The sequence below is a fragment of the Rattus rattus genome, chromosome 5 (assembly GCF_011064425.1).
Source record: "Rattus rattus isolate New Zealand chromosome 5, Rrattus_CSIRO_v1, whole genome shotgun sequence".
Taxonomy (NCBI): domain Eukaryota; kingdom Metazoa; phylum Chordata; class Mammalia; order Rodentia; family Muridae; genus Rattus; species Rattus rattus.
In genome coordinates this window covers 36,653,643-36,673,136 of record NC_046158.1, presented here as the reverse complement: position 1 = coordinate 36,673,136, position 19,494 = coordinate 36,653,643, and the positions used below count along the sequence as shown (strand labels likewise).

The 19,494-nt window shown below is 41.4% G+C and overlaps 1 protein-coding gene across 1 annotated transcript in view; it reads left to right on the top strand.

Annotated features, from left to right (window-relative positions):
• Ccdc148 (coiled-coil domain containing 148) overlaps window positions 1-19,494 on the top strand; it is a 183,808-nt gene that overhangs the window by 97,794 nt on the left and 66,520 nt on the right. Inside the window, exon 11 of the mRNA XM_032903324.1 lies at window positions 15,092-15,210. Within this exon, the coding sequence (XP_032759215.1) occupies window positions 15,092-15,210 (119 nt within the window). The remainder of the gene's footprint in view (window positions 1-15,091; window positions 15,211-19,494) is intronic.

The window sequence follows — 19,494 nt, the reverse complement described above, 5'->3', positions numbered from 1 at the left end:
CATTCGAAACCCTTAGAAATAAGACAGGGAGATTTGAGTTTCAAAGTTTATCGGGACAACGAAAGTGTTAATCAAGAAAAAACAAAAACTAGAAAATGGAGTGGATTATATTGTGCTTGAAATTAGTTGAGTATCATCACATCTAACAAATTAAATATTTTCTTATTTATACGTGTATGCTCATACACGTATATCCATACACATATATTTCTAATGTAATTTTAAAAGTAACTCCTGGCCCCTTCACAGAGTACTGATGATTCCCTTTGCTCTGGGCAGTTAGAAGGTACATTTCTTCTTATCAAATGCCTACACCACCTCCTCTCTCATTTCTTGCCTTTGTATCATCAAGTCATACAATGGATATCTGCCCCTCCCTACTCTGGGCTCTGGCTTCTTAGTGTGAATGCTCCCGTGTTAGCAGTGTTACTAGTTTAGCCATAGTTGAACAAAGTCAAGGCCTTGAAATAAACTTTTTTGTCCAGGCTGACTGCAGTAGGGCTTAGCAGCTCTCTTCCTATTAATTTCCCTCCTTTACTTTAGGCCCTTAATTGCTACTGCATGCATTCATGCACCACAGGAACTTCAGGATATGGAAGTGTCCTCTGCAATTTCCTTCAAACGCCTGTGACTGATTGCCTCTCATCCCCATGAAGTGCCCCGATGTCGAGGAAGGAGGATAATGACAATTACAAGGCTTTAGGAAGTGGGAAAAGGAACCTCTTGAAATCATAGGGACGCTTGGAAAACAGACCCTCAGAGATGGTACCTGCCAGACCTGGCCAGAGCCCTCTGTTTCCTCTGTATCCTTTCCTGCTGTGACAGACACTCCTCCCCAGCCTGTTTAATGGAGAGACCGAGGCTCCTTTTGAGAAGGGAGGTAAAGCTATCTAACTGAGTCTCAGTTACAATAAAACGATATAAGATAAAAATACTGCCCATGTATGTAGTATTTCACCTGTGCTGGATGAAACATTAACAAAGAGCACTATTGTGACACTTGGTAATATGGCGACTTTCAGTGTTAAAACTGGCTTTCAGCACCTGTGTATTTTCAGAAGATGGAGAAGGCAATATGAGAATGGAGACCTTTGGGGGCCTTGGAAACATGTCTTTGATTCAGTCCAAACACAAAAATTGACCTCTACTCTCACATTCACTCACTTGTATCTCTCACAACATGAGAGATTCTTTGCAAATAAACCATCTGCATTAATGCTGAGTCTCCATGGAGCTGAGGACTAGCAAAGGTATGTTTTTTTTTCTTTGCTGTTCCCTGGTCCTGTCAGCTGATAACTCCTAGGTGTGGAGTTTTGCGGAGATTTGGGGAGAGGGTTGGGGTTGGTTATGAGGCAGAGAGAGAGAGAGAGAGAGAGAGAGAGAGAGAGAGAGAGAGAGAGAGAGAGAGAGAGAGAGAGAAAGAGAGACTGAATCACCTATGTGAGTGCCCATGGAGGCCTGAGAGCAGCAGGTCCCCTAAAGGTAGAGTTATAAGAGGTTTTGAACTGCTTTACATGGGTGCTGGGAACTGAACTGAGATCTTATGCAAGAACAGAATGTGAGTTTAACCACTGAGCCCCTTCCCCAGGCCATTTTGTTATTCTTTTTAATTTTCAAATTTGATGAATAATCCCAAACACCAGAGTTAAAGTAACTTAATGGATAACTTGTCATTTAATGCAGGTTTAGATTTTTTTTCCAAAACCTACTTTAGGGTTCTTAAATGCTTCAATCTCCCTTCTAACCCATGGCCCAGAGGTAGGATTAAAAGAAGGTTAATGAAAAGAGTGCTATGGATATGTTTAGAGGTAGTTCCTTGGGGCAATTCCACTCTTCCTTGTCAGGATACCAGCAGTCCAGTTCAATAACAAACACAGAACAGTAATGGTGGCAAGATCCAGCAGAAACACCAAGGCCCCACCAAATCAGCAGGAGCCAGTGGAAGTGGCCAGAATCAACTGGAATATCAGGAGTTCTTTGGTACATTTCTGTCTACAAAGTGAAGACCAGCAAAGCATTGCTTTGTACATGGGAGAGCCTCTTCTCACTGTTTTGTGGGTTTCCATTTATATTCTTTCTAACCATCATGTGCCCTCTCAAAGCGTCTGTTTTCAGGATAACATCACATGTTCTCTCACAAGACAACTTCCAGAAAAAAGATCTCGTGACACAACTGAGTTGTTAAAGAAACCAGAAATTTCCACTTCAATTTTAACAATGGTTAGTTAAGGAGAAGATAGTAAATATTTTATACAGAAAGAACTCAAAATTAAATTGGGATTGCAATTTTCTTATGAAATTTTAATATTAGCCCTCCAAATAATATTTTATGGGTACAGAAGTTAATGTCAAGCAGGAGGTTTAATTAAGCAAAAGAAATAAATCAAGAATCACATAAATTAAAATTGTTCCCAATATTCTTTGGTTTGTCATTAAAATTTAGGAATGCACAGAAATAAGCTTACTGAATGAACCCATTCTGTCCTATTTACATGAGACTGAGCAAGTTGAAATTAGTTCTTAATATAATTCTACAAGTAACAGGTAAAGTAGGGTGATACCCAGAGATGGCCAATGGGGAGCCTACTTGTTCATTTTCAGCTGTCTTTTTTAAAATGATAACTCAGGGTTTTGGAGATGGCTCATTGTGCAAGAGTGCTTGTTTTATGTTGACCTGAATCTGAATTTCTAGCTCTCACATAAAAAGCTGGACATGTCTATGTGTTCCTGTAACCAGCAGGCATTTGCAGCAGATGCCCTCCAACTAGAGTTATGAACAGTTGTGAGTCAATTGATGTGGGCTTTGAAAACCAAACTTAAGTGGTCTTAACCACTGAGCCATTTCTACAGCCCCTACAGCTTCTTCCTCAGAAGAATAAAATATGATGGGACCTTCTTATCTTTTGTGATGATATAATTTTAAGAAAGAGTCAGATGAAATAAAGTACTAAAATGACCAAGAGCCAGAGGTATTTTTTTTCCGCATGATTTCCCAGTTGACAGCTTTAGAGGGAAGAAACTTAAGAATTAACTCTAAGTGCCATGATTGGCTGTATTTTCTGCCAAGTCCTAATTATTCATAATGATCTGATATAATTAACGAACATTTATGCAGTGTTTGCAGTGTTCTAGGCAGTACCTGTGTTCATTTAATCTTCTTAATAACTCCAAGGGATGGAAAGCAATGTGATTCTCATACCTGAAGAAGTTGAGATGTATACAAGTTACATAATTTCCATAAAGTCACATATCTGTGAAGTATTTGACTAGCTGGGTGAATCCCGGTTTATTCTTTAAATGCTGCTGTAATGTTTGTGCTGCTCTCGTGGATGCTCTTGGCTATTAATTTCGAGATGAATCTACTTTGGGAAACCTGAGTTTCAAGAAGCCTCAGTACCAAAGTCTTGGACTTGAGGTTATTTCACCTTATTCCTACCATTGCTCACACAGATCTGTCAAGCAGATAGGAAATCGATGATATTAAAACTCCTTAATAGTACCCATTTGCTGCAGTAGAATTGCTTTTATGTTCTAAAAGTGCCCAAAGCTGACAGTGTCTGTTTCCATATTCTTAATAGTTATGATTTCCTCTGAGCTAATGAGGCATTGTAATTAAATGCTCCATAAGACTTAAGATAATCATGATAAGATTTTGTTACAAGCCGACTTAAAAAAAATATCACCATTTTCATTTCCTCGTGGCATTATTTCTTGAGGGGGTTAAGGAAAATGAAGACAATGCCATGACTGCATTTTTCTTATTAACATATTGGCATTACTTTCACAAGGGAGTTTCCACAGGTTTCCAAGATCAAATCTATCAACCCGTTGTTTGGATAACCATGACCCTGACATCGGATCTCATTGCCTTCCCTACTCAATATTGTAGTAGTCTTTGCCCCACCATCCTCCACCTTCCAGATCTTTTCTATGCCACAATGTCTCCCATCTAACAAATCCTCTTCTTGATCCTACCCTTCTTCAGACAGTGCCATCATTCCATAGCCTGAACATAGCCAGTTTTCCCCCCTCTCTAATTCTTTTTACATTCTATCTTAATTTTCTTCAGCACATAAAAAACACATTTTTATATTAGATCATGTGATATTTTGGTTTATATGTACATTTTATGGTGCTTAAAAAGAGCAAGTATATATATATAATATATTATATATATGTCATATAATAGTTACCTTTTTATGGTAAAACATTTATAATTCTCTTCTAAGGCATGTTAAAAGTACACAGTAAATCAGTATGATGTGCACTCAGCCCTACTGTGTGATGGCACAGCAGAATTTCTTATTCCTCTCTAGCTGATTTTGCACTCACGGTTCACCCTGTCCTGTGCAACCCAGCCTATGGGAGCCACTGTTCTCTCAAGTCCTGTGAGATCAGCATCTTTCACTTTTACATGGCGGACTCATGTGCTACTTGACTTCCTGACTCATTTCCTTTAATGATGACCTCAGTAAGGTACCACCCATGCTGTCACAACTGACAAGAGTTCAGCTCTCACAACTAATCTGTATTCTTGCTTCTTATCCGTTCATGAGTTGATGGGTACTTGGGCCGTTCCCATTTCTTCACTGATGATAATGATGCTTCATTAAACACAGATGTCTCTTCAACATACTACTTCACTTTTCTTCAGCTATATCGCTAGCATTAGGGTTGATGGATTGTGGGTAGTTCTTTGTTAATCTTTAAAAGACCCTCCATACTGTCCTCCAAACTTTATCTTCTCGCCAACTCTGCACATGCTCAGTGTTCTGTAGTCCTCTGCAACACTTGTTCCCTTTTTCCCATTTCACAGTGTCATTCCAACTGGAGTGAGGCCATGTGTAAGGTGACTGTGATTGGCGATTCCTTGATGATTAGCGATGTGGAACATTTTCTTCTTTACTGATGATTAGTGATCTTTCTTTCTTCTTTACTCCTCTCCTCTGGAACTAGTGCATCCTCCAGCGACAGCAGCACTGCCCCTGCCAAAGCTGTCCTTGTCTTCCGTGTCCCAGTGACTAATCCAAGCAGTCAGTTCTCAGTTCTCATCTTCCTGGAATTATTATGATCGAACTGACCAGAGCCTTCTCTTTGGAAAATGATTTGGTTTATGTCTAGGAAGCCATTCTATGACAGTGCTCTTCTCTTCTTAGTAAACTTGCATGGGTCTTCCTCACTCTTCTATCTCTTAGACTTTGGAGTAGGTTGGGGGGCTTCGTGTGCTAAGTATGCATATTATCTAGATGACCTCAACTAACTTACTAACAATATAACTTCACATCATTTATATGCTGAGTAGTACTGATTAATATTCCTCTTGACGTCTACACCTACATACCCAACTACCTCAAATCTAAATGCCAAAGCTGCTTATGCTTTTTCTCCCAGACCCACGATGCTCTCACTTTCCTGTTCTCGATACAGACGCAATCTGCTCTCCTAGTGCTCATCCTAACAGTCTTTGAGTCATTATTGATTTGTAATTTCCCTTTATTACATTTACCTTCTGACATGGAAAGAAACTCCACCTATGTAATACAATTATAAGCATTGCATCAGCCTCCTCGTTGTCTAATTCCTCTCCTCTCCTCCTATTTCAGTCTTCTACTTCCACGTTCTTTTACTCAAAGCGGCCATGCTGATCTTTGTACACTCACTTCCGGTTGTATCACTCCTCTGCCAAAAAATGCACAAATGGACTTTCACCCATTACAAATAAAATCCAAAGTCCACCAGCCTCTAAGGCCCCGCCTGATCATCCTCCTTGTACCGTACCAATTCATATTCTCATTCATTCCTTTCTATTTGCCTCTGCTCCAGCTATGACTACCTGCTTCCTCCTCCATGAGCATCCTAGCACTGTCTCCCAGCCTTTTGCACTTGTGGTTCCCTGAACCAAGAACCATCCTCCTCCTCCAAGATGTCTGCACAACCCTCTTCTCGGTTCACTGAAGGACCCAAACAAATGTCATGCTATGATGGCCCTTTTTTAATATTGTCGTCTATTATCCTGCCCTAGTTTTCCCTCAGCATTTATCACCCCTGGCATTTGTGTGTGTGTGTGAGTGTGAGTGTGTGTGTGTATACATGTATATATATATATATACACACATATATTAAAAATATAACATTTACATTTTCTTGATTGTACACTCACAAAAAAAGAGAAATTATGTTTTTTTTCATTCCTTTATTCCTGGTGCATGGTGCCAAGCACTCAAAGAGTATTGGTTGATTTTGTATGTTTGCTGCACACACGGTGTACAACCACTTAGTTGTACACAGCACATGCCTTAATGTTGAAGTGGAGAGGAAGACCTGTCAGGCCTGGGGCCTCCGATACGATGGATGACCTTGGTCGTGTTATGCAGGCAGTGTGGGATTTTGCCCTCTCATTTGTACAATGAAGTGTTTGGATTAAACATTCATGGAAATCACCTGAGCTCTAAGTTCTAAGAAGTCATGATTGAATGATTCCGAGGCCTACGTTACTTTTTACTCTCCCAGACACTTGAAATACAACATCCTTAGTAGATAAACTCCCTCCCTAATGAATAGTGAAAAGAGAGAAATTAAAACAAGATTATGGGCAAATTCATTTCAGCAACGTCAACACAAGACACCATCATTATGTAATATCGCCCATCCTGAAAGCAGACGTTTCTCCTGAAGAAGCCATGACAGTTATTTTTAAACCCACCTGGCATTTCAATTAAGAATGAGATAACTAATGTGTTTACTCCAGAACATTTTCTTGGCTCATCCTATTATATGGACATAGGATACATCACAACAGAAAGCAGGTTATTGCCAATTTGCGTGAGTGGGAAGCTGTGCTATTCAGGAGTGTGCAATACCAGTGGCCAAAGCAATCTCTGTCTAAAATGCTAACTTCTGCATGCGTATAGGTATCACCCACTTCTGAACACTTATAGTCAGAGAAATTAATACTGCTGTATTTGATTCAGTGTGGCTCCTTGGTTTCCCTGTGTCTCCCTTGGCCTCTGGCCCCTGGCTGCATTTAGCAAAAGATGGGAGACTGGGACGAAGCAGGATGGTGAGGGTCCCCAGCTCCTTGCTCTGTTGGGTCATGCTTGCCTGTCATTCTTTCCCTGCTCCTGTCTGCTGCCCCTCCCCCAATGCTGTCCCTGGTCTTCAGGTGGTAAAGCAGCTCAGCGTTGCCCAACTCCTCACTGCCTGCATTTTAACTCTCCTTTCAATTTTCAGTAGATCTTTTCAGTTTATTCTAATTTTTGCTTGTGCCCATCTGTTTATTAGTAGGAATCACTGACAGAAGAAGTTAGCAAGAGAATAAGAGATGGGAAGTTAAAGGGGCAGCAACCCGGCTATGCCAGCAAACTAAAAGAGGAGAGAGACTTTGTAGTTGAATCCAGTTGAAGAAGAGCATTTAGTCCCCATTTGCTGCTGATGGATGCCATTCCAGTGTCTAGGGAACTGGAGCATGTCCTGGGGTAGACTGCAACTTATCCTATAGGTCGGATCTTAAATAGAAGCTTTGCATGAGGCCTTTATAAAACCTGTGTAAAATTAAACCGTGAGCCCATGAAACGTTTCTAAAGAGCATGAGTATGAAGCTGTATGCAATGTGGCAGAAAGGGACAGTGTTGTATAGGGTTACACAACTGCAGCCACCATCAGGACTTCGTACGGTGGGTGTCCTGTCACTGGACGTGATAGAAGATACTTTGAAAATGTCAGGAGTGAATGATAGCCCTGGCCCTTGGGTGGCCACTTTCTAAATCTGTTCTTTGTGTCTAAATTTAAAAGGCAAACTTTGGTGATTACGAAGCATTGTATTCTGTTGTAAAAATACAGAGCAGCGCACAAAATACATGAAAACACCCCAGACCCACATAGCTCCCAAGAGAACCTTATTAACAACAATGGCCTTGCACATTTCTATACTCACAAATTTATTATTTTAAATGCTAGTTCCCTTACTTGTCAATATATCCTGTGTAGTTCCCTTTTTTCCTACATAGGATTTTTACTGCTTGTGTCCCGTTTCATCAAATGATTCACTTGATAAACTCCCATGTTGCCATCTTCTTCATTCTTTTAAGACTGTCAGGAATATACACATATATCATTTTTGTCAATTTCCATGTTTGTTGGACTTTAAAAGCTTATTTCTTAGTAATTAAAGTTTCTGAGAGTTTTCTTCTTATTAAATATTGTGTTTATTTACTTGTGTATATGTGTACATATATGCACACATCCATCCCTTAGCACACACGCAGAGGCCATTTGCCTCCTGTGGCATACATGTAAAGGTCAGATGACAACCTGAGGGAACTGGTTTTCTCCTTCCGCCATGTGAAGCTCAGGTCATCAGAATAGACAGCAATTGGCCTTATCCACTGAGCCATCTTGCTGGTCCTGTTTTCTTACTTACAGTCTCATATATTCTTCAGGAGAGAATTCATGATAGTTTATTCCCTTACTAGCCAAGGGTGGACTTGTTTATCAGCTATCAGTTCAGCGCGTGAAACAGCTAAGTTAAGGGCAAGGGAACCTATCAGAAATATGAGCAGTTTGAATTCTGGCTGAAAAGAGATCCCTGAAGGCCAAATAACCAGGCACTATGATTGTAAAACCACTTCTATTTTATGTATCAGAGACCTGTCTTTGGTTTCTTGCTCTTGTAGAGAGCTGTCAAGTTTAACAGAATGAATGCCTTGCAAATTAAACCACTTAAGTCCCTTTAAGATTTAAATTCTGTTTTAATAAGGTGTTCGTGTGTGTGTGTGTGTGTGTGTGTGTGTGTGTGTGTGTGTGTGTGTGTGTGTATGTGTGTATGTGTGTACCTGGGTGGACTCAGGTGCCTAGGGAGTCCAGAAGAGAATGTCACATATCCTGGAGCTGGAGTTAAAGGTGGTTGTAAGCCCCTAGGAAGTACTGGGATCTCTGTAAGAACAGTAAACACTCTTAATTGTTCGGCCATCTCTCGAACCTCCAACCATGTTTGTTTGTTTTGTTTTGTTTTATTTTTAATTCAGAAATTTAACTCAGTCAAGTCACACAGATTCTGTTATAGTGCAGAGTACAGGAAAGGTAACATTGACTGAAAGTTTTGAGACTGAGAGCGACATGGGGTTTCTCTCTAGCATAAAACCGCTTGACTTGGGTCTCTGAAGCACCTGGACCCAGAGAAATGGTAGCTATGTATGCTCTTGGGATTAAATACCAGCCCCATGATGGATAAACCAATTTCGTGACTGGTAGGCTGTACCATTAGTGCCTCTTCAGGAATGGATTTATATGAGCAAAACCCCAAACAGAGTTTTCTTCAGTGCTACCTTGTCTGCGTTATTTCTCACTGCATCAGTTTATCAAATGAGTCTCTTTCATTTCTCTCCTCAACGACAATGCCGGATACAAAAGATGCTACTGTATAGAAATGGCTCTTAACTTCTAGAAGGTCATGAATCATATGTCAATGCAGAGGTGGCTGTACTATTATGGTAGTTAAATGAACAGAAAAAAAGAAAAAAAGTGAATATGTTTATTAAGATGTCCAGTTGTGCTTTTATATATGATAATGTTACATTTTTATATGGGGCTGCATATTGCAGGTCAAAGGTAGAAAGGATGCCTGTAAGTTGCAAAGATCGATTTAAATAAATTAGGCACCGAAAGATGAAATAACTGTTTGCTTTATCGTAAATGCTTTGTTGAGAAAGAACTGAATATTTTAACCTTTGTCCATGGTATCTTCCGCGTGTCTGGTTCAGTGTTGTGACCTCCCGCTGTAAAGTTATTAAAGTTCTGGAGATAATAACTCGGGAACACTGTACAGAAGTCTGTTTGTTCAGATGCAATATCACACAGATAGCTTGGAATTAGAGGCCAGCCCTTTTCCTATTATAATGCTTTCGTTCTAACTTTCTACTTTCTATCTGCAAGGGAGACGGTCTCATTTCATGGTGAGTTTAATGGCTGTTTGACACTCATCTAGGTTTTTTAAGGGTAAACTTTGATGTATGCTTGGAGCATAAACATCATGCTTTCAGGTAGGGTTGTTAATAAGAAACAAATTGTTTCGAAAATTGCTCAAGTAAGGTAGGATATAAAGATGATCCAAGCGCTCTGGGAAAAACAGCACTACATTACATAAATCTATACGGAGCCTATTTTCCTTGGTTTGCTCTCGCAGGTGTTAAGTCCGCTAACATGGAGAGATATGGGACTATGAAAAGGAGCATCTCACATCCAGGACAAATCAGAATCCACAATGAGGAAAGCTGGACAATGGGGTCTTGCTTTGTTTTGTTTGAAACACCATGTCCAAGTAAGAGCTTGGCATTCACTAACCGTCTGACGGCCCACCACTGGCCTGTTTTAAAGATTGCACAAGAAGTCAAAAACTCTGTGCATTTAGATCCTCTGTCTCCACAAGGGTCTCAAAGGGCTAGTTAAGTGTCCTCAGTCAGGATTTTAATTTGACGCCTGCAAAGCCAATAATTCTCGATCCACACTTTCTGCTCCTACTAATTGATGAGAAGTGAATGGAACTCTCCTTGGGGAAGTACTTAGTTCAGGCTTCGCCATGCTGCAAATAAAACTGCTGGCCTAGTTCCCACCCATAACTATTATTCTTGGGCCAGAGACCAGGAGAACTGTCCACTGATTTAACGGTGACCCTCTAAACTTGACAGTGTGTCAGACACAAGGTAAGGTGCTGAGAATACAATGCTAAATAATGCAGATCCATATGGAAGCTAAGCCAAAAAATTATAAATAATCCGCTAGAAGGCACACGGAGCCGTATCTGGAAGAAGGAGAAAGGAGGAAGGGCCGAGAAGGCAATGCTGAAGATTAGGTTTTAAAGGAGGGCCAAGAGGGGTTTCCCAGTCAAAAAGGCAAGGGGGCGCACAATCCCAGGCGCGCAGCAGATGTTCCCATAGTCCAGGATAAATCCAGGGAGGTGCAATGTAAGCGAATTAAGGAGAGAAGCATAATTTACCATAGCAAATTGTTCTTGCTGTAGGGGATGGAGCCAGGTTTGTTCAGGTCTTGACAATATAATACGATTCCACAGGAGAGGTGAGACGGTAAGCCATTCTCCTAGGAAAAGCTGTGAAAATGAAGAGGTAAATGAGCTTGGCACCTTTTCTTCCCAGTCTTGGGTAGCAGACAGTTTTCTGCAAATAGGCGCTTAATTTGGGCCTCCAGGACTGAGTTCTCCGTGGAGCAATTTACACCTCCAGATGTCTGTTGTCTCCACTTAGAGGTGTTCTGGGCACTTCAGGAACTACTCGCTCCCACTGACCTTCTGCTTGCCCTCTCTTCCCACGCCTGTCATGAGCCCGCTCTTGCTTCAATCTCATAGTCGCTAAACCAAAATGCTAGGACTCACTGCTTGCTCTTTATCCCAGGCCTTTAAATTCCCAACAAGCATGCCTCACCCCTCCACTGGACCCCAGGGCTTAGTCCAAGTACCCATCTTGGCGTTACCTTCCTACCTCGTCTCCTTTCTTCTCAGACCTCGGCTCTGGCTCTCCGTTTACACCCAGAGTCACACCTTGTCACTGCTTGATTGAAATTCCTCTGTGGCTTCCTCATTTCTGAGTCCTGGGCTACTTATCTAGACTCCCCACAGCTCCCTCTTGGCCCCTTGTATTAACTTACCCACCTATTCTAGTTGTGCGATTTCCTGACTTCCAGCGAGGTGAGGCCTTTCCTGGCCAATGCTGTTGGTCCCGCAGCCTCCTTGTCCTCCACTGGCCTCTGTCTCACTCCTCTTTCAGCTTGCCTTCTAATAAAGACACTCAATCTAGGCTGAATCTCACCCTTCTTAAATCTTGCTTAGGGGTTAATGGAATATGTAATGACCTGTTCCTTCATTTATTTCTTTACTGTGTCTTTCCTCTACTAAGCCCCATTGTTAGGATAACTGCTATAAATACAATATCCCGGGTCAGCTGTACACTCTATGGCTCTAGGCATGTCCTTAATAAGTACTTAATGAACAAATGAGTGCTAAAGCCTATGACGTTTTAAAATATACATATATGTTAATAGAATGAAACATATAGAAATACCAATTATTGATAAAATAAGAATTGAGATGGTTGTTTGATTCGAATCCTTGTCACTGGTGAAGGCAACAAGTTTGCCTGGATCATTACTGATATATTTAGACTTACTACTTGCCGAGACTCGCTCTGCCTTTCCTGTCGCTTGCCCAATCCCTCCTGCTTAGAAGGCAGGGGTAGGAATGCTGTGAGCAAGGAAGAGCATAGGAGCTGTGAGGATGGAAATCAGCACATACTCAGATACTGTGACGGAAAGGAACCTTGAGCAGCGTGCTTCTACCATCTCGGTGGTGTCAGAAAAGGCTCTCCTTATTTTCTTTTTAACTCTAGAGATACGTGTTTCATTGTATTTCAGAGAGGGAAGCAGCAGAAAGTGAATGGAGGGGGAGCGAAGAGAAGCACAGATGGAGGAGTAGGGACATTTAAGGACGGAGAACTACCCCTGGGTAAGGGTCTCTTTGGGTCTCTAGACCACTGAGGGAGGAACAGCCCTTCCGCTCCTTGGTGAGATGTTAAAGAAGGTTAGAGCTTTTGTGTCCCCTGTGAAAAATGAGGAAGTCGAGGTAGGTACTGAGCAGAACATAGAGAACATGTTTTGGAATGTTAAGAAACTGAAAGTTATTGACCAGGAATTAATTTTGAAAAGGTAATTATCAATGAAGATTTCACCAAAGCCATGGATTTGGTACCCATGTTCACATGATTGTATCATTAATCAAAATGGCTATTAAGTACACTCTCTGTTCTAGAAGACACTCCGAAATGCCAAGATTGGTAAGTTGCATGTTTTGTAGTCTAGAGGGACAGAGAAGGTATATGCTAATTAGCAACGCATCAGGTTGAGAGCCAAACTGAACAGGATACTGAGCCAGAAGCCGGGCGATGAAGGTGGAGAGGGGCCAATTCTGGTCACAGAGCTTATTGCTATATAATTTAAGATTTTATGAGTGGAATACTAATGATAATCAAATCCTGAAGGAGGCAATTTTCTAGCAAAGTCTTGGAAATATAAAGAATAACAGGTTGAAAGGAAGTTTAGATGTTGGCACAGGTAGCTTGGATGGATTTGTGACTCAGGTATCTGGATTCTTGACCGGATCTGGAGGTGACCTAGAAGTTCACACACAGCGCTGACAAGAACAGGGAAAGGATGATATATTCAGTGTGCATCTCTTTTTCCAGGGATTTCAGTTATAGCAAGGATGAGGTGCTCTGAAGCTTGAAGCTGTGAGGAACCTTTCAGATCATAGGACTGAGGTTTCCCAGGGTCCAGCTCGGGTTTAAACACTGTAAATGACTGCATTGGAGGAAGAAAGCAGAGGTGGGACGCAAGAAGGCAGGCAGAAGAGAAAAAAGAAGAGAGGAGTGGAAGAAGAAAGGAGGAAGTGAGGGAGGGAAGGGGAAGATCGTGTTTTTTGACCTGCACAAGGCAACATACCAAGTATGGCAGAGACGAGGAGGCATCAGCAGTCAGTCTGCAGAAGGAGCTCTGTTCTCCCTTCCTTGCTAGTGCCAAGAAGACACATCTGTTGTAGGGCTGGAATGAATAGAAAGAGAAAGTTCTGTTTCATAGAGATGTCTTCTAAAGCTTGGTTTGGAAGTAGCATCACCACCATGATAATAAAAGACACATTTATTGCCAAGAAACCTGTAAGAACATGCAGAAACGTGTAACGATGACTTACGCCCCAGGGGAGATAATCTGCTATCCTGCCCAGAGATTATAGGCACTTATCACATGACCTGTGCGCTCTCTCTCTCTCTCTCTCTCTCTCTCTCTCTCTCTCTCTCTGTGTGTGTGTGTGTGTGTGTCTCTGTTTCTCTCTGTGTGTCTCTGTCTCTGTGTCTCTCTCTGTCTCTCTGTGTGTCTGTCTGTCTCTGTCTCTTCATCTTTGTTGGATTCTCTCTGGTTCCTTTCTGTTCTCTTTAAACTCTGCCTTTAGTCATATGGAGCGGTTTTCACCTTACACCATATTAATCCTTGAGCTGCTGTTCCCCTTCCACTGCATCGTTGCTCTGCCGGTGGCCCAGAGGATCCTTGGCTGCCTCTTGAGAGGCTCCTAGGGATCAGACAACATGCTGGTAGGGCCAGCCAGGAAACCACTTAGCTTTTCTATCTAAACTTTCAGAAGAAGAAGCGCCATACTGGAGGTTTGGCAAGGCAGCCCCTACAGACTGCCTGCCTGTCAGCACCTAGGTGCCACTCGGTCTTTTCCTAGCAAGCCCCAGTGTCTCGAGATAGTAATATGGCAACCTAGAGTAGTAGAACGGGCTTCTATTAACTTGAGTTGCCTAAGCACACTGTGAAACCCTGAAATGGTTCCAGCCCCCTGGAAATGATGCTTATTTGCTTCCATTGAGAAAAGTAAAGCCAGCCCAGGAAGAACAGTGCCTTCCATCTTTGTCAACCTGATAAGCATGACCTTTATTTTACCACATAGGTCGAGACTACTCTTTACCACAACCGTGTTAATTCGTACTTTCCCTCCTTCCTCCCACCCATCTCCTGCCACTTCCCCCAGGAGCATAAAGCTTTCAACATCCTGCTGTCCATTAGCATAAATAAACCCATGCTTTTAAGGTAAAAATAGTCTTAATGCTATATTTGTTAAAGACTACATTACCATAAGAGGATAAAAATACTCCCGGGTAACAGGTAGGTCATATTCTTCAGAGGCAGTAACATGCTTTTATTGTGGTTCCCTGAAAGTTGATTATTTCAGCCATAGATTAAAATCGAGGTCTCAGCATACAGTACATTTCCACTTCAGAAATGGCTAAGCCAAGAGCTTTCCAGAGACACTCACCTTTGTGTTTAAATCTATTTTTTTCTGTTGCCAGTATTTTATAGGCAGTTCTAAAGCACACACACACACACACACACACACACACACACACACACACACACACACACAGATGAAATGCCATTTCAGTCTGATCTTTACTGTATGAGCAACTGGACACTGTTATTGCCTCTCCCCCACTTTATCTGTTGTTAATTTAAATTCGGTGTAACATTTATATGATAGATAAGAAAATACTGGGCTAAGAAACAACAGGAGTGGCAAGAAATGGAAATGAGAGATCTCCAGCGTCTGGAAGAACTGAAGAAGTTAATGGCCGAACAGTCAGTGAAAGACAGAGAAAGGTAAGGGAGGGGTTTTAGTCTGTGGCAGTGAGCAGGGAAAGCATCGTCTGCAGTGTCAGGATAAGGAACATCAGAGGGAGGATCTGTCACACCGAGTGTTGCCATTCAATATTTATATCTATGAATGGAGATAAATGATTTTTATAATATAGTTTATGCTATCACTTCCACACTTAAACCTCCACGTTTCCATGTTGTTCCTCTGGTGGCCTCCTAGGTAAAGATTTCACAGAGGGTTTTTATTCCCTCTGGTTGCCCACTGTGTGCATGAAATGATACTGGTGGCTGCTGTGACTTAATATGTTGACCCAGGAGGAGGAAGCCATTATTTTAATAAGAAAAGGGTCCACTTCCTGGGACTGAGGCTGGGAGAACAATCCACAGTTATACAGAGCTGTGTGGATGTTCTGATGAACCATCCTTAGAATTCCCTACAATTATGTAACCGCAGAGCCGAAGAGGGCATTTGAGATAATGAGCTTGGCCTTCTCATGTTGTGAGTTGCACCAAGAGATTAAAACAATGCTTTTAAAGATGACTGTATCTGGGCCTAGTAATCTGAAAAGGAAATTCTAAAATAAAGAGCTATATTCTCTAACAGGAAACCCCCGTTATGTAAAGGAATCAAGAACATACCAGGGAGTTTTCTAGAGCTGAGGTAGTCTTTCTACTAAAGAGACAAGTCTCTGGCGTTGCTGATGCTCCTTGTCTCAACGGTCTCCGTCACACTATTTTCTGGGCATCTGAGCACTTTAGAGTTGAGTAAGGAAGCAAGAATATGGTAAAGTCTGAGCTCAAGGTCAGGAGGTCAAACAACCAGGAAGGAAACGCAAGCGAAGGCCAAGATACAAGTGGCTACCATAGGACAGGCTGTGGCTCAGAAAGAGGTAATGGTAGCCCCCAAAGAACTGTGTACCAAGGAGCAACGCAAAGGCTGTGGTTAAGAGGCTGGCTGGGCCATTCCAGCTCTCCCGGGGAAGGAAAGAGCCGCAGGAACTGAGAGGGGTGTGGGAAGCAGAGCAGATGTGGAGTCCCAGCATTTGGGACATGCTTCTTACAGAACGTGTCTCTTAGCAGGGAGCTTCTCTGATTACAGAACCATTTTCAGTCTTTTGCTTCCTGTCCTAGTAATTATCAAGATTAGCTGATTCAGAGCTTCAGTTGAGAAGGAGAAAGAGAAAATCAGATTAGTATGTCTTACATAACAGGAAAAAAATAGCCATATTACAGCACAGCAAAAAGGACCAAGGAGCGGGAACCATAACTCAGGATTTTATTCTTGACTCAGCTTTGAATAGTGCGTGACCTTGGGAATGTCAGTTTTTACCTCCCACAAGGTTCTCTCTTGTCCATCAGAAAACATCTGGAGGCTAAAAGCTGATCACTTTTAAGAGTTTGTGATAGACCTCCAATTCCCTTGATGGAAAAAAAAATACAGATTTAAGTAATTGTGAGGCCAGTCCTCTCATGTTGCTGGTAAATCACGCTTTTCAAATATCATGATATATGCAGGCTATATAGTTCTCTGAAAAAAGGCTGTGATACTGTGGGTTGTAGCCACTAGAAAAAGGCATCCACAGAGCCTTGGGCTCAGTCCCTAGCACCACCGCATGGGGTGGCAAATGCCTCTAATCCCAACTGGGGATTAGCTGGAGAATCAGAAGTTCAAGGTCATCTTTAGGTATATAGCAAGTTCAGGGCCACCCTGTCTCAAAAGAAAAAAATAACAGAGATAGAAATACAATTCTCATTCTGTGATTGGAAATGCAGTCTTAGGTGTAAAAAGCTTTCACCCCGACAATGACTAGAGGCTACGTTCGTCTACAACCATTCTGTCACTAAGAAATCTGCTAGGTAGTTGAAGAATTTTTCTCTAATAACATAATGCAATAAGAATCATGTTTGATATTTTAACATAAAGCATGTTTTCTCCATTGGATTAAGAAGGCCTAACGTATTAGCTTCTAGCTTTGCCTCGTGATATACAGATGTGGCCTTGAGAGTTTGAAAACTCTGCTCATTTCCTTTTTTTCTCTCTGAATACGGAAGACCAAGGTTCAGGAAAATAACACATTCATCAAAAGACTGATAATGGGTGGAGAACATGAGACCTTCATTTGGGGGTAAAATTGCCGCATGTTGAAGGTTTCATGTGGCTTGACATAATAAAAAGACAATCATCTCCACGTCTTTTATTCAAAATATTTTGTCAAAGTTTACACTAACCTTCTAAATTCCCAATGCCTCTTCTTCAATATGTTCTTGAGGCTGAGAGAGAAGACTCCAGAACTGGGTGGTTGCTATTCGAGTCCTGACTGAAATTTGGGTAAATCACTGTCTTGGGCTTTAGTTGGTCATATGCACAATGAATATATAAACAGTATCTACGTCAGAGGATTAAAACTACCAATAGATATTGAACGTTAACTCACCGCCTGGAACACAGAAGGTTCAGTAAACATGATTCCCTCGAATTGACTTCTTCATGACAAGATGCTTCTAAGGCAGTTGTGTCCAAATATTTAAATTTTAAAATATTTAAAAAAAAGCACATAGTAATGAAACCATTCTTATAAAAATGAATCCATTTACATTAAACCAAACTTCTGCTTGATGCCTGTCCTCCTGCAATGTCTTGTCTGGAATTCATTGCTGTTATCTGCTGTTTAACACAAGATTATCTATATGTACATAGGCAAAAGTACAAGTGGAAGGAAAACCAAACCAACCTTCAGTATGCTGCAAAATACAGTATCCTTGTACTGGTCAGCTAGAGCTGTCATGAGGAAATATAGTCACTGGGAGGATTGAAATCTGGGATCTAATGTTAATTCTAAGGCCTAGAAACACCAAATGGGAAAGGGTCCTAGTGAGGAAACACCCCCCCCCACCCTCCACCCCCCCACCCCCCACGCCCCCCACTGCTGGCCTTCAGAAAGCAGTGCTCTCATGGAGACTCCCTTCACTGGGCTGAGCGAGCAAAGTTCTCAGCTGTCTTTTCCTATAAGGGCGCTAATACCCTTGTAAAGGGCTCCTCCTTTTCTCCAGGCCACTGGGAATGAAGGTGTGTACATAGGAATCTGAGGTAGACACATTCAACATAACCATCTGGAAGAAAACTAAGTGTATTCGCCTCACTGCAGACTGCATGTGAACTTAGCTATTTTGGGGTTGCTGTTAGCAAAGAATACCAATGGGAAATTTAGAAAAGACACCTGGTCTGGTAGTGAAGTGTCCACAGCCTCTGCCACAGAAGGACAAACTAGAAAAAGGTTCTTCTCCTGAACCAGGACACACAGCTTGGCAAACAAAGGCAAAACAAGGAGCAACCTTCAAGATGATCCATGGTAACCCTCAAAATAAAACCCTACCTAATCTTCTAAAACAGAGAATAAGCTATTCATTCCCCTTCTAAAAATTAGCAGTGTAGCCATCTGGAATTTAGAGTCATAAACATGTGAGCTAATTCTGTGACTTCCTTTTTTCCCCCCTCTAATTTGGTGGCTAACTATCTCAGAACCAATTAATATTGACTCATCCTTACCCGTTGATTGAGTACACCGCTTTTATTATATATTACATTTCTAATTATATTTATATGCCCATATGGACTCTTAATTAGATTAAATAAAAGTTGATCTCTATTTATACTTCTGCCTGGACACCATGCTGTTCAACCAGCCTCTTGTGCTGTCTAGTAGGACAAGTATTCTCCCCAAAAATAACTACTCTTACTATGATACCTCTATTACAAAATCTGTTGACTTTTTGCATTAATGTTAAGAAAAGCTCACTACACACACACACACACACACACACACACACACACACACACACACACACACAATTTAATCTCCAAATCTAGAAACATGTTGTCAAAATAGCTTTCTAGTCCTTTCTTTTCTCAGGTTCTCATAGATTTTTCCAGTAGAAGTTGGGACATTACCTTGATTGAGAAAGGAACTTGTGACCATGACAGTAATTTCAAGTTCCTTTTAGGGGAGAGGATAAAAAAGTCTGCTTTTAGACAGCAGAAGTAGGAATGCAGGGACATACAACCTATGATGTTTATGAAGTATTGAGATTAATTAACTGTGGTAGTCCATGTCATTGAAGATAAGACCAGAGAAAGAAAAATGGTCTTGAATATAATTAAATGTTTTTACTGTTTTAATGTCTCTTACATTCTTTGACAACTTCATAATCTATACAATTTGCCTTGGTCAAATACCTAACCTAACCTACCCCTAACGTCCTCTTCTTGCTCCCTACTCCCCAATATGT